Source organism: Leuciscus leuciscus (assembly GCF_965113295.1).
Source record: "Leuciscus leuciscus genome assembly, chromosome: 17".
Taxonomy (NCBI): domain Eukaryota; kingdom Metazoa; phylum Chordata; class Actinopteri; order Cypriniformes; family Leuciscidae; genus Leuciscus; species Leuciscus leuciscus.
Genome location: NC_138741.1, coordinates 11,814,359 through 11,830,796, shown reverse-complemented (window position 1 = coordinate 11,830,796; position 16,438 = coordinate 11,814,359). Strand labels below are relative to the sequence as shown.

The 16,438-nt window shown below is 38.1% G+C and overlaps 1 protein-coding gene across 1 annotated transcript; it reads left to right on the top strand.

The window, feature by feature from the left end:
• Positions 1 to 1,897: 1,897 nt before the first annotated feature.
• On the top strand, positions 1,898 to 16,083 carry rin3 (Ras and Rab interactor 3). The gene is made up of 10 exons (XM_082143979.1): positions 1,898 to 2,357; positions 3,643 to 4,303; positions 4,852 to 4,966; positions 5,746 to 5,818; positions 5,927 to 6,018; positions 6,922 to 8,352; positions 9,257 to 9,565; positions 13,417 to 13,548; positions 14,625 to 14,788; positions 14,873 to 16,083. The coding sequence occupies exons 2-10, from the start codon at positions 3,704 to 3,706 to the stop codon at positions 15,197 to 15,199; spliced, it is 3,243 nt and encodes a 1,080-aa protein (XP_082000105.1). The 5' UTR covers positions 1,898 to 2,357; positions 3,643 to 3,703; the 3' UTR covers positions 15,200 to 16,083.
• The last annotated feature ends 355 nt before the right edge of the window (positions 16,084 to 16,438 follow it).

Below are 16,438 nucleotides of genomic sequence, written 5' to 3'. Positions count from 1 at the left end.
AATATGAATATAGATGGCTGTTACTATAAACAGAATGTGAGCATAATATATAGATGGCTATTACTATAAACAGAATTTTACAGATAGATATACAGTATGTAATAAGTTAGGCTAAAATGAGCAATATAACAATGGATTTAAAGTAGTGCAAATAAAGTTTGGACAGAAGCTATCCGAGTAAAAGTGCAGTGGAAAGTAACTGCATATTACAGTTAAAGTACGGTATTGCAAATGTATATGTAAACAACTGGTACTGTAAATAAACAGTCGGCAGTGCAAATTGAGCATATCCAGTCAAGGTTAGCCTCATAGCATAATTGCCTAAGTCATTTTGTGTTTTTTCTTGTTTTCAAAAGACAATGAAATATGACTTAGGCAATTATGCTATGAGGCTAACGATATGTAAACAGTATATCGGGCCTTAAAGCCGCAAGTGTGCCATTTGGGACAGGGCCAAGTACGAAAATATCTGGTGGTGGGCTACTTAAAAATAATTTCTGAATTAATCCGAATTGTTTAACGAATTGATTAAATAAATTATTTAATGACTCACTCATTAAGACAACCATTTTGTTGCCATCTATTGGTGTAATGATGTAACCCGTAGAAAGAGTAACCGATAAATCACCACCATTAATGCACAGACTGACAGCCAAGCCAGTGCTGTTGAACTGTTACATCAAGATGCTGCTCGGCCAATCAAATTCAAGGATATAGGACTTAATACTATTTCCAGTGTTCGTATGTATACTGTATTGGGCAAAGAAATGTTGCTGGACTACTGAATTTAGAAATTCCTGTAGCTGTGTGAAGCTACAGTGATTTGGGAAGTTTCATGCAGTGTTTCTGCTGAACTGGCAGCAGCTGTGAGAGCCGAGTGGAAACAGTGACTGAGTCTCCTGGATGTGAGGAGTGAGTCACATCAACCCCCCAGCCCCACCCCTTCCAAGATTCCACAGAAGTCATCACTTGAGCTGAACCCAGAACAGCGTCGCCATTTTAACTTGCAGCCAAAAACCCCAACTTTTGCTTGTTTGCACAACTCATTATGAGTCTTAAAAAACAACTCTGAACATAATTATCAAGTGACAATCAGTCAGTTACCACAATGATACAGATATTTCACAATAGAGAGTAAGATAGAGAAGTCTCATCTACATGCCTGACACTTAGGTTGTTTGGGTCAGGGACGAGATGTCTTTTCTTCTTTGAGTTCACTCACTTGTGGAAGTCACACCTCACTAACAGGAAGCATCTGCTGTCAAGCTCACGGGTTTACAAAACCCTTGTGATGCTCTTACAAACAAACCTAGATGACTATACAAATTGATTTGTCATGCAAAACATCAGACTTCAACAGTTAATTTAAAATTCACTTTTTTTCATAGGACACAATTTGCTGGTCAGAACTTATATTTTCATAGTATGATCTTGATGCATTAACCTGCGAATGCTTCACCCTCTTGAAAGTTTTCAGAGCTTTTGAGATTAGTCAACTGCCTGCTAATGCAAACAGAAAACTAATCGTTTAAAAGTGCATTATACTTGGCAGCATCACAAATATGTTCCCCCTCCTGATGGCTCTTGAACAGGTGGTGCAGTGTAGATGTTCTCCATCAATTTGCTTTGAGGACGCTCTTTGCAAATATTATGGATCCAACGATTAGGAGCGTCGAGGAGGGTGGGGTGGGTGGGTTGGATGGGATGCCATTCGCTCCCAGTGGTAAAACTAACCATATGTTGGACTGCAGACCTTATGAACTTCTTTTGGGGTTCCTGAGCATCTGGAGTTGTTTAACTTCAGACACTTTCAGACTCTATGGGGGAGGAGGGAGGGAAGTTCACTCCTCACAGCTCTGTTTTTGGGGTAAACACATCTGCGGACATTGTTTATGCTGCGTTCACTATGAAAGCGAGACGGAGACGACGGGAAGCAGAGTGTAGTGTGTTAATGTTTGAGGTTTATTTAGCTCAACTGTGTGTGTGAGACTGTAGGGGGGTGGAAAGGGGTTGGCTGACCACCCTGGACAGCCCCTTCCTGACTACATTGCTGACAGGAAGTAAAAAAAAAAATAAAAAAAAAAGGGGACGTGAATTTTTCTTTTTCTTCTTTTTGTTTTTTCTGCATTTTAATGATTTCGGCCACCCTCATTCACAAAAGGAATACATTATTCGGAAGACGCACCAAAGAGGAAAACACAAAGTGAAAGAGCTAAGCAAGAATATGGAGGATAGCTTTTACTGCATATTTGGTCATTCTGTGAGGGATTATTTGTGACGCCAAAGGAAGAATGTTGAGTTTTAAGACTGAATGATGAAAACAGCTGTTGGGACTCAGAACACGGTGCATCCTGAGAGTAAGTATTGCCAGATACACCACAGCTGTCTTAGCGTTTTTTGCTATTTGCTCTCACTGAGCAGAAAAGGTATTTGTTAAGTCCTGAAATTATGCTCACTTTTTGGAAAGACTTAAGGAGGAATGAAAACCACTGGAAAGCCGGAACAACTGGAAGTCTTCACTTTTTTTTTCATACTTATTTAAAAGATGAATCAATATTTGTGAATTTCCAAACACTTCATCTATTGTGAATATCATGGATCCAAATGTAAACGCTTATTTTGAAAGGTGTGGATGTGGATATGTCTCCCAGGTCCAGATCTGTATCTTTTTCAAATACACTTAAAATATGTAATGCTTTTACATATTTGAAGTGTTTTAAAAGGTTACTAATATAAAATATAGATTGCCAACAACGTGTGTGCATTTCAGCCAGGTAAATGTTGAGGAATTGCACAAACACACATGTTGCTTGTCTCTATGTCTTGGGTATTGTCTCTAAACCCAATGTCTCTTGACATTGGGTTCTTGTTTTATTTAATGGATCAGGTTACACTTTATTTCAAGGTGTCCGTGTTACAGTGTAATTATACATTTAAGTACTGAATAACAATAATTATCTAAATGTAGTTACTATAGGGTTAGGGTTAGCAATAGGGGTTGCTTTAGGTTTAGTTGCATGTAATTATCCCTAATTTACTACAGTAACTACATGTAACGTGTAACAAGGACACTGTAAAAGAAAGTGTTACCAAAGGCTAAAGAAATCAACTACTTCCTGACAAATACAGCAGTATTTAGTGAATTCATTCATGAGTTCTCATGTTCAGTTTGCAAGCAATAAATATTGATATGGGTTGTTGTCTGCAATGGAAAATGAGTTACATACAAGCTGTAAAGTTCCCCCGAAGCATATGTCATATATGATATTACAGTACAGCAATGCCAAAGGAGAGATTTTTGCAGGAACTGGAGGAGGGAAACATCCTGGTAGCCAAGAAACAGGAAGAATGGGAGACAGCAGCAGCTTAGCTAGAACAGAGAACAAAACGGCTGCTATGATGCACAAGGCTTATTTCATCCTCACATGAAAATGCTGACACATTCTCTGTTGCACAACTTAGCCATGTTGGCACATTAATTATGATCATATGACATTCTGAACTGACGTCATGTTTTCAAGGGACAAAAAATAAAAAATACTTCTGTTTTTCCTTCTACTGTATGATACAGTGATCTCGATCTCAAGTTTGTTGCAGTTTTGTTATACTGAGATTTTTGTATGATCTTTCTTGTTTCTGCAGGGTGATCTAAAAACATTCATCGAATTCTTCTCAAAGTTCTGTGTGTCCTGCAGTATGCACTATGCTTTCTCCTGGCCCTTCCACAGCACCTCCAAGCCTCTCCAAACCCTCTTCCCCACCCATATCTTCACCTATTCAGGCATCTTTCCATTCACAAACCACTCCTCTTCCTCCTAGTCCTCTTTCTTCTTCCTTGACTTCTTCAGCCTTCCCATTGGTTGATATATCTGACAACCCTTCCACTGACACCGCCTCCCTTCCGCTCCCTACTTCACACCCAGTTGCATGTGTGCAACCTTCCTCACCTCAGCTTAACTCCAAACCATCCTTACCTCCTCCCCACAAACCCATGTCTCCCCAGGCCTCAAAGCCACCCCTCCCAGCACAACTTCCCTCTGCTCTTCCTAAGAGCTGCTCCTCAGCCATGCCTAGACCACCTCCACCTCCTGCCATTAGGCCCTCATCTCCACCTCAACCCAGACCACCTCCACCAGTAGTCCCAAAACCATCAGTTCCCACATCTCCAGTGAGCAAGTCCAATAAACCTGTTCCTCCTAGTATCAGCATCCTGGAGAAACTGATTAAGACGTGTCCAGTGTGGCTTCAACTGGGAATGAAGCAGGACAGAGCCATGCATATACTGAGCAAGGAGTTTCCTGGGGTGAGAGGAAAACACAGGAGATGATTCACATAGAATGCATTGGTTTTTTCTACTGCACTTTATTTATTTTAAGTAAAAATAAAAGTCAAATACCTTTTTCAAATAGCTAAGTGTTTGACAGTTGTGCTGCGCCTGGCTGCTTTTACAGTATCTTACAAGAGAGCACCTTGTTTTTAAAATGGCGCATCAAGTACAAACAAATTCAAACTTAAAACACAAAGTATACAAAGAATATACTAGCCTCCAAGTAGACAATCATGCAATATGGCGTGAAAGCAACTTTAGCTATGACGATTATTAAGTATTTCATTTTTACAGTTTTATTTAATTTATATAAAGTTTTTCATTTTAGAAACAATAGCGTTCAGTCCAGCTGTTCGGCAACATATTTTATCTATTTATGTTTTTTTAATGTTTCGTAGCCAACTGAACTGTTTTGCTATTCCCATGCACTGCGTCTTGGGTTTTTAAATGCAAAAATGCGTTGTGTGGTCCTTACAAGCTCTGGTACTGCCGAACTGATTGTGTCATTTGGTTTGATTTTGCAGATCTTTTTAGTCAGGAGGGATTCAAGTCAACAAACGATGGTACTGGCAGTACGTCTTCCTGACCAGCTGGGGGAGCCCCATGTCAAGGAACTGCCTATAAAGGAAGAAAAGTCCTGTGAGTTCTTTAGCATTGAGAAATGTCTGTTCTTTCAACTTCACTCTAAAATGCTGGGTTGTTTCAACCTATGTTTGGGTCAAATATGGACAAAACCAATGTTTTTATTTTATTTTGATTTAGTGTTGAGCACAGAATGCCTTTATGCCATAGATAAACCCACACACAAACACATTTGCATACAGACCCTAACCCTAACAAACAAACATGGATACATACCTGAAGACATTCGCATAGATGTTTGAGTGCGTACAGAGATATAAACAGGTCCTTAAGGGTTTCGAAGGTGTTTGACGGTAAGGGTTGCGGGCCATAGGTTTCCTGTTCCCAGCCCTGCATTGCAGTAGTAACTACAGGATGTCCTGCACTGGCCTCTTATAGCTTCATTTCCTGGTGTGTGTGTTTGTGTGTGTCTGTGTCTGTGTCATTATGTGTGCTTAAGTGCATATGTGTGGTCATTTTCACATTTTTACAAAGCAGTCTTATTTGTCCAGCGGTTACAAAGCTGAAAAGTCTATTGTTTTCATCTTCTCTTTTTTTGGCTGAAATAAAAACTCGGTCAGGACATGTTTATTTACACATCATCATTCATTATTATCCCACTTCCCACCCTTACAGATATTACACAGTGAGTTAGGTTCTATTTTAGTGTTTCTACGTAGGCAGTAAGTCACACAAACAAAGAACCAGTGCCACCACTAAATCGAAGTATTATAGCTAACATCGGGGACCAGATATGTGCCTAACATTAACATGTCTTTTTCTTTCATTCACTGCAGTGTTGTACCTTGAAGGGTCTGTGCTGGTGTTTGAGAACATATTTAAACTCGTTGCTTTCTACTGTGTTAGCCGGTAAGATAAGCAACAAACAAAATCACAAATATCATTTTACTTTAACTTTTTGCAAAATATTCTTTAAAAATGTCTAAAATAGACTTTTCATTTATATTTTTTACTCAGGGACATCCTCCCTTTTCCTCTGAAGCTGCCTCAGGTAATTCAAAAGGTAGCTAAATATGAGGACATGGAGGTGATCTCTTCTCTAGGTTCAGGTAAGACGTAACAATAGTTTATCTTCTTTAATTTTAGTTTATATAAAGTTGCACTCAGCATTTTTTTTTTTGTCTGCAGACTTTCTGTGCTGATTTCAGAGTAAATCTGTGGTAAATATACTGAAATGTTTTAAACAGAGCTCTTATTCAGTAGCAGCCCTGACTCACATGTTGCCCTAGACGAGAGGGCTGGGCAGAACAGAGAGTGGTTGCAATACTATGAAAATGCTGCAGTTGACTGAGTGTCTCATTGTGTGCATGTATACATGTCGCCCCAGATAATATTTCGAAATGAATGTGCAAGGGGCAGAGTATGTGTGGGATGTGTTCGAATTCTGGAGAAATCTGCAGAACTTCTGAGCACATATTTTATGTGGGACTGCAGGTGCTATTGTAAAAAATCAATGGTCTATTAGCAGTCAGCTATGATTAATTATTCCAAGAACGAAAAGTGTCCAATAACAGGGGAGGTACAGAAAGTAAGTCATATTTGGCTGGTCATATGAACTTGTCACCTCCCTCACAAGACGCCCATCACAATGTAAATATAGAACAGCTTTTATTAGGGTACTGATGAGGTGATTTTTCGAAAGATCTATTCATAGGAAAAAAATAGTGCAGCTTTGTAGTCCTCAACGATACAAAATGTATATGACAATGCTTACTGTACAAGCTAATGGTAGTTAGTGGTATTAAAACTATTTGGTAGTGCACATTTGTACTTTATTTTTTACCTTTTGTCATCGCACCCTAAAGCGATATGAATCTCAATTATGAAATGGTGACAGTTCATGGGAAATAAGTGTAAATAGCAATTGATGCTAGCATATTATACTTAGCATGTGGAAATTGTCTTGTAAAAGTAAAATAATGATAACATTCATATTTCTCATACTAACACAGAGTTCTGGAACTCAGCTCTGAATAGTCATGAGGAAGTGGAAAACGTTGCTGGTAGCTGTGGTGCTTCGGATAGACAGGGACAAAGCAGTTCCTGTGAAATCCAGCTTTCCATTGGCAGTGACCGGCTTTGGTATGTCAACCCAATTTTCATTGAGGAATGCAGCAACAGCTTGATGCCCACCTCCTCTATCCCTGTTCTGAGGACCCAGAGTCTCAACGCACCAGTCCAGGCTCCTCCCAAATTCAAAAGGCCGCCACCCCTACGCCCTCGTCCCCCCAGTGCACCTGAGTCCTCTATAAACTATGCATTAGTCAAGCCTTCAAAAGGGGAGTTTAAGCCAGTTCTTAGTTCTCCTCCCCCTTCAGTCCAAAAAGGGGAAGGAAGTGACTGTGAGCGTGTAGACAGAGAGCAAGAGAGACAGGGAACTCCTGTCCCAAGCACTGAGTGTGACAAGCCAGCTGTCTTACAACCAGCTCAGGGCAAAGAAGGAAAGCAACTTTCTAATACAGCTTCACATCGAGTTCCTCCAATTCCTATCCGACGGAGGTTATCTGAAAAGCAAGCTTCAGAGGAACCAACGCAAAAGGAAGTTCACACCAGCACCTCCACAGAAGCAAAGGACGATATTCCACAAGTCCCTGTAGCATCTCTCATTTGCCTAGATGACAGTATAGAAGAAAGGGACACGCCCATGGACCCAGACACTCAGCAACTTCAGGAGGTGCCAGAAGAAGAGTCTAAGGTAACTAATGGAGCTCCAATGGTGACTCGAGAGGTAGCACCTAAACCGAAGCGGCCCAATGCTCCAGTGGCACCTCCCAGGAAGAAAAGACAGTCTCAGAATCTGACGGGACAAGTTTCCCAAAGCTTTGGAAACCCACTTACGCCAATTCCCCAAGAGCACACTTCCATTGTTCCTTTGAACTCCAGCAGCCCCAATCTTGTCAGCCATTCGCTCTGCATCAACGCCGGTCATCCCAAAGTCTCAGATGTTTCTCTATACTCTCCTGAAGGTGGAGCTCCTGCAGACCATGACTCCTATTCAACCAGTAGCACGGAGGAGGAGGCGGATACTGTGGCAACAGGTGCTGTGATGAAGCGGACATCAACAATTATGCTAGACCGTGCCAAGCAACGACTATCAATGGTGTCCATGGCGAACCTCTCCAATGTCCTCACAGGCTTCATGAATGCGGACCGCAAGTGTCAGAAACGCATTGTCGAAATGTCCCGGGATGGAAACACGTACTTTGGGAACCTTGTTAAGGATTATCGAGCTTTCACTTTGGACACCATGCGGAAGCACACCTCCAGCACAGAGATGCTCCAAGAGATCCGGCAGATGATAACCCAACTGAAAAGCTACTTGATCCAGAGTGCAGAGCTGCAAAATTTACAGGAAGCAATCGCATACTCTGAGGAGAAACTGGGTAATTGACCACTACTTTATATTTACTGAGAACTTCTGCTTTTTAGTATCTAAACAATTAGTTGTGAAAATGTTCAGATGTGCAGCTTCTGATGTCAGTATGTTTCCATCCAAGCAAATTTAATTTATGAACACTTCTGAGATGAACAATTATTCAAAAGCAAAAATTATTTTTAACAAATATCAAATAAAAACTCAAGCGAGCATGTTTTTATGCGCATTTTGGAAGTTTTATTCACATCTTGCTGTATTCAGCAATCCAGCATTTTATCATCCTAAAATTAGCAAGAATCCAAAATGTGCAAACAGAACTCATCTACTGTCTTTTTTTGTATTGTTTATGTAATTACTTTTTAAGCCTAGAATCATCTTAGCAAAGCACCTGAAGATTGTGCCACCAACCTTACGTTAAACTTAATAGACCTTCTATAAAAACTGAGCTTTCTCTATTGTGCTTCTCAGTCCATATAAAAATTAAAAAAAGTTCACAGTAAACCACAATAACTTTTATTATCAATTCACTGCTCAGAGAGAAAGCCCAGGAATCTTCTTGCATTTTTAAAGCAGCATTAAATCATCAAGTTTCTAACTAGTGATTGTGGGTGCATTATTAAAAAAGTTTCATATTTTCCCATGAGGAAAATGAACGCTCTTGCACTGAGACTCAAGATATGTTTGCTGCTTTTCCTTCTCTGTAGCACCAGAGTATTAAAAATGTATTAATGTCTTATGAAGACTTTCACAGTGAAATAGGCATATCATATTTGAAGCCATATCCTCATAGATTTCTATGATTAAAAGTCAGACACATATAAATAATGTATAAAGAATATATAAATGAATAAAGCTTATCTTGGAGGTGGTATGTAATTTTCCTTATGTGTATCTGTTTTCCCCCTCTTCAGAGATCATTATTGAAGCGGCATTATGCAAAAGTGTCCTGAAACCCTTGCGGGAGGCTGTGTATAATGGACTAAAGGATATCCACTCCCGTGCAGGAAATCTGAAGAAATTAAAAGAGAACCAGCAAGTGGTTCAGGGGACCACCACCACTGACCTGGGGATCATTACAAGTGTTCCTGAAAATGCCGTCATGGACAAAATTCAAACAAAGCTCAGTAACCTACACCAAGAATATTCACCTCAGAAGAAGATCGACCTGCTCCTCAAGACCTGCAAAATGATCTACGAATCTATGTCTGTGGGCTCTCCAGGTGAGTTTGATTTGAAATGTTGTGAATTAGAGATATAGTTGATCCTATACTTGTATGATGCCTGGTATTCATGTTTATAAACATATACCATGTCAATAATAATAATATATCTGCCTTCTAACATCCTCTATAAACGATTCTCTAGAGTTCAGATCCCTTAGTAGATCCCTTTTAGTTCTATTTCATATTTCATATTCTATTCAAATTTTTTTCTATATTATATTATATTATATTATATTATATTATATTATATTATATTATATTATATTATATTATATTATATTATATTATATTATATTATATTATATTATATTATATTATCACCTGTCAGGGCTGCATTTCCCAAATGCATTGTAAGCCCTTTTGGGGAAACACAGCTCAGATTACTCATCAGTTCTAGAGAATATGGAGGAAAGAGCACAACCTCTGAACAGAGAAACCAGACGGAAATCACACAACCTATGTTTCTCTTCAGCTCAAACTAAGCTGCCATTAGTGCCTCCAAATATGGAAGTGCTCCACCTGCAAAAGAGAGTGCTGGACATGCATAGTATTGATCATAATATCAATTCTCGAAGCTCTTATATGTTTGTATTATTCTGCATCTACATGCAGAACAACTGAAAGTAAGACTTGATAAACCACTGACCTGTTCTTAAAGAACGCCCCCTCTTTTTTTAAGTTCTGTAAACAAAGCGCTTCACTTTCATGAAGTGATAGTGTTACAGTTTGCCATGCTATAGTACTATGTGAATTTGAACCAAAATTTGAGCTGAACTGCAGATTGAGTTATCTATGCTTAAGATGTTCTTTTCCCCCCTAAACCTATGGTTTAGTGGTTTTCATTTGGTTGTGCTTCATGATCCAGATTTTACACTGGCCAAATAAAAGTGAAAGTAAAAAATAATGTCAAACAATATTCAACAACTGAAATGTATTAATAGTATCATGAACTCTTAACGAAATGCTATAATAATGCATTTACAAAATTGTCAATTTAATGTTATATTAATACACTTATTAATACATTAAATAAACTTTAATTGATTTTTTTAATTGAAATCTTAAATTTGAATAAAAATGTAATTTTAATAGTTTTCAGCAGCCAATAATTCACAGCACAAAACACAATGTGGTCGGCACAAGCCATGACCTTGTTTCCAATGAAGCCATAATTGATGTAGTCTTGGTTATATTTTCTTTTACGTAATTACCTTGCATAGTTCTGTTCGTGGCTTTCAAACATGTCATGCAACCCGTCCGTCCATATTGGCATCTGTCTAAACTGGCTGCTTCTATCAAGTGACAGCTGAAGTTCACATATTCTCAATTTTACAAATGGATGAGCCTATTTATTTTAGTATCCTAACAACTCACAATTTTGCAGTTGCATTTGATCATTTCTATTTTTCTCCTTGCTATCAGAATAGAGTCACGACTCATCTTTGGGTTGCAACACACCAGTTGAGAACCACTGATCTTTTTTATCCTTTCATACACCCCATTCTTGTTTCAGTGCTTTCTTTAATAGGTATTCATGAGCACTGAGATTAGCCCAGATGAGCTTTGCTTGCAGATCCTGAGCTATTATTCAAGTGTTATTCAAAGAAATATCCATCTCAAAGAACAGTCACAAATGAAATCCATTTCCTCTATTACAACTTCCAAACCACAATCTTAAGCAATGGTTTAGCAACACTTTCTAGTCTCATGGGCATCAAACCACCCTTTTCTGAAGTCCAAAACAACATCTTTTGCTCAGGCACAATTTCACAGAAAAATTATCAGTGTAATCAACAATGACATTTCGCATTGTTTCATTACATTTTAATTTTTTATCTACTAATTAAACTTAATTCAAGTCAAATTAATTGAACTACAGATAATTCCAATTGGTTCAACCCTACTAAGTTAGAAAAGATAGAACTTTTGATTCTGTGGTTTCTATTACTCTCATTTAGTTGATTTTATTATCTTAAATGAACCTTACTGTTTCACACTGCAGGTGCTATTTTTAGATCCATAATAAAAGGACTGGGTTTCCTGTGGGAATGTAATACTGAAGTAATACAATTTACATCTAATGAGACAATTTACTTGCAAATAAATCAGGACGTCGCCTCTAAATGATCAAGATTAAAATTCAACACATTGCAGTGCAATTTTGTTTTTGAAATCGCATTGCTACTTCATTTAAATGCAAAGCACTGTTTTGAAATGAAGATCGGAACAGATGCACTCACAATGAATCATTCTTTGAAAGCTGAATGTACTGCAGTCAAGTTACATTGTTGTGTGCTAGCCTTTGTATTATCATAAAAACATTTAATAATTTCAACGTGAACAGGTAATGCAAACTGATAATATAGCCATTCAGTATTTGGGAATTTTTGATGTTTTAAGAATAATGGTTTTCATTTCTGAGCAAAATAATGTCTGTTGTTAATATTGCTTGATGAGACCTATTTGCATTTCAAAACAATTGTGATTGAAAAACATTGCTGACAAATTACTAAATATGGAGAACAACCTTAAGGATGTGGGGGGATAAAGTTTGATTGTGTCTAAAATGGACGTCCTGATTTTGCCAAGTTAGTTAAACATAATTTTGTTGATCCTGGAACCAAATTCATCTCCGAAAATGTAATCCTAACCATATCCCTACCCCTCAACCTAACCCTACCCCTACCCATAAGTTATCCCTAAAAAAGAGGGAAATGATAGGTGATTATTAACACTGATGTAGAAGCACCTAACCTTGGTTGAAAGCCTAAACTTGACATAAACTGTAAAATTGTTCCTTAAATCTGATTGGTTGATTGGAATATTTTTCCAGGACTAACAAAGATGTTGATCCAAGAACATGTTGCACTTGGTGAAATCAGGTTCTGTGTCCAAGACAAGAAAATAACTTCAGCAAATGTAAACCACAGACCTTATTTTACTCAAATCCGACAACCACTACTCTGAAACGCATTTAAAAAAAATCCTGAGGGAACCCAGGGTGAATTAGCCTTCCAGCTTGGCCAACAAATTGACTGCTATTTTATTTACAGTCTACTTCACTGCACCAGTGATAAAGCTAGCGCAAAAGCAGACTCAAAGCGACAGGTATAGAATACAGACTTCAGACTTCATCTTTTATATTCACAGCTCCAATTAATGTTTTTCACAATTTAAATGAAACCGATGTCAGTTTATTGTTGATTATATAAGTATGGACAGCCAGCTCATGGGTATGCAGTTACAGCACAAACCAGTTTTTACATCCAACATACGTTTCTGTATTTTTTTATTTTATTTATTTTTTGACATATTCATTGTCAAATGTCACAATATAAGCATTAAAAGCCTGAAGTGTTAAAATGATTTGGCCCTATTGCTCATACAGAATAATGTCAGTCTTGTGACGCTTTTAGTGTACAGCACAGCTCTCTCAGCATATTCTGGATCGTAGTGTATTGGCGGCACTCCAGACGCAGTCAAGGGTGCATTTCTTTCCTGCATATATTTCTTGTTCTATATACAAATAAAATACAGGGAGCGCAAATGACCAAACAGGAATCTGTGTAGTGTTGCAATGAATGCGTTCAGGAATGAGAAAGTGTTCCCTGTTAGTGACCAGCCAGCACATTGATCTGGCCCTTAACAATGTGGCAGCATTATCCACATTCTCAAAGCAACGGATTGCCACATACTGTGAGATTGAATTACACTAATAAGACATATTTAGAAATAACTTGTTCTTAAAGTGAGCTTGTTGTATTATTAATGTGTTATGAATGATTTAAACTTTTTAAATATTTTATTAATGACTGTATTTTGATTATTTCCTGATTGGTATGTTACAGGAAAGGCTCATGGGGCTGATGACTTCCTGCCTGTGCTGATGTACGTCTTGGCTCGCTGTAACATCAGCGCTCTGTTGCTGGATGTAGAGTATATGATGGAGCTAATGGATCCGGCTTTGCAGCTCGGAGAGGGTGAGGACACACACACACACACACACACACACACACACACACACACACACACACACACACACACACACACACACACACACACACACACACACACACACACACACACACACACACACACACACACACACACACACACACACATACACACAGTGAACGTACAAAAACCCGTGGATGTGATCATGTGCATAATGGATTGATTGCATACTTCAAAGAAGAATTATGCCCGTCTTCTTTTTGAAAATCAAGAACTTTTCAACCACATCTTAAAGGGATACTCCACTTTAAAATGAACATTCTGTCATCATATATTCACCCTCATGTTGTTTCAAACCTGTATGAATTTCTTTCTTCTGCTGAACAGAAAGGAAGATATTTAGAAGAATGTCAGTAACCAGACAGTTTCTGGTCCCATTGACTTCCATAGTAGGAAAAAATATATACTATGGAAGTCAATGGGACCAGAAACTGTCTGGTTACTGACATTCTTCTAAATATCTTCCTTTCTTGAGTTTCAATGCATTCCGTGGTGGAAATGACATTTTAAGCATTTTTTGGAGAGGCAGATTCATTTGCTTGCTGAGGAAAATGTGACAGATAGCATTTAATGTGTTATAAATACAAAATATGAAACAATATTTTCACACTTTTTTCCTAATTTGACACTCAGCTTGATTAGAAATAATAAATGTAACAAATATTTTGTCCACGGGTGATATTTATCTTTATTTTCTTTCTTTCTTTACACATGGTCTTATTTTTTATATTTGTTCACTCTTTTGTTTAGATTGTCAACGCTTTTACAATGTAATAATTTGATTCATTTTCATATTTTAAGATTACTAGATGAGAGTAAAACAATAAAATCTACTAATAAAATGCATTTGAAATGTAGCAAATTTGTTAGTTTCAATAAAAATCAACCTCTGGGAGAGAAGATTGCCATAGCTGAAGACCAATAAATAACATATTTTACAATTTTTTATCATTTGCTTTGGTCACAAACAAAGTAACACTGAATGTCAGCTAGCATGTCAAAGTTAGTGCTATATCACCATTATATATCTATATTCTTCTAGGTTCATATTATCTCACCACCACTTATGGAGCTCTGGAGCACATCAAAAATTTTGATAAACAAGCTGTGACCAGACAGTTAAGTTTGGAGATCCAGGACTCCATTCATCGTTGGGAGCGTCGCCGCACCCTAAACAAAGCCAGAGCGTCACGCTCCTCTGTACAGGTATTATGGCAACCAAAATGGCAAAGGAAAACCATTAGTCAGTCAACGTGATTAGTAATTTTTCTCAAATTTCTTTCCTGTCAGGACTTCATTAATGTGTCCTTTCTGGAGGCTGGCTCCAACACCAAGACCCTGGGAGTGCGTCCCAACACTACCTCTCAGGACCTGTGCAATCAGTGTGCGGACAAATTTGAGGTATTGGATCCTGAGTCCTATTGCCTAAGCGTGCTGGTTGAGGGCCATTTCAAGCATTTGGCCCCTGAAGAGTTTCCTCTCATGATCAAATCCACCTTGCACCACAGTGAGCCACGCATAGATTATTATTTCGTCTACCGCCATGGTCGCTGGCCAGAACAAGAGTCTGTGGACCAGACGCCAACTACACCAGAACCAGAAGAGAGTTTGATATGAACTAATGCGTTTGTGTGCATGTGTGCGCATGATGTGTCAGTAAAAGGTGAGTCTTTATCAGAGGGTTTGAGTTGCTTGAATGGACAACTTTAATATTCAAAAGAATGTAAGCGATGCACAAGAATGTAAGCTGAAAATACAATGCTTAACCACATAGCAGAATGTGCTATTTGCAGAGGGAAATTACATGAGTTCAAAGACTGGCTTACAGGGTGAGTGGCATTTGCTTTAAAACGCTTGCTGGAAAGGTCCAGGTCTGGAATCCGAAAACTGTTTTGAAAAGATCTCATTTTTTGAGACGGTGAGCCTCACATGAAGAGCTCGCATCATAAAAACATTCATTTTCTGAGACTCCAGAATAGCAGCGCACACACATCAGATTCATCCTTCACCTTTGTTAGCCTTTACTTCAGCAGATCTGATTTTCCCAAGCGTTATACAGTCCTTGAAAGTTTCATGATTTATAAATGAAACTTTAAACTTTCCAACAACGCAAATCCTTTCACATCTCAGGGCTCTACAGATTGTGACTCATACCCTGTTTCGGTGCTGATTTCTTCATTTATACGTTTCTTAAAGCAATGCATCTTTACAGACCTTGAACTGGTTATGCACCTGCATTGCTTTCATATTATGTACTCAGTAATTTGCCATAGTACAGATATGCTTTCTGTGTTATATTTTCTTCATATTTGGTTCATTGTTGCTGCATTTTATATCTCACAACATATACAATAGTTTAGACATAAGCTCTGACTTTGTGGCAAATTATTCTAAGCAGCATGAATGCATATGTATCACACGTTATGTGAGTGTTTCAATGATCACAACACGATGTTTGTTATATTAAAAATGTATACTGATAATAAACACTTTTTACATTATTTACAGTGTGTGTTAAGATCAACTTTAGGGTTCCCCTTCAGATAAAACACTTTCCTCTCATGTCTCATCATCTGCACTGTATATAATATTATCTGAATATATAAATTAGCAACAAGCTATGAGAGGCTGTGCATTGCAGTGGTTTTCGGTGTTCATAGAAACACAACACAAAGCTAAACAACACCAATATTATAAAAGATTTTTTTATATTTTTGCACTCATTAATATAAATTTCAATTTATGTGCCCCATTGTGCGGTAACAGGTACATGGTTTTCAACTATTTTACTGTCAAATCAGATTATGTAGCTGAATCTGTTGTGTAAGAGTGAATTTAAAGGACTTTACAACTACA

Coding starts and splice junctions, on each gene's coding strand:
- rin3 (XM_082143979.1), top strand. CDS start 3,704: ATGCTTTCTCCTGGCCCTTCCACAGCACCTCCAAGCCTCTCCAAACCC. Junction 4,967..5,745: donor TATAAAGGAAGAAAAGTCCT/GTGAGTTCTTTA, acceptor CATTCACTGCAG/TGTTGTACCTTGAAGGGTCT. Junction 5,819..5,926: donor GCTTTCTACTGTGTTAGCCG/GTAAGATAAGCA, acceptor TTTTTTACTCAG/GGACATCCTCCCTTTTCCTC.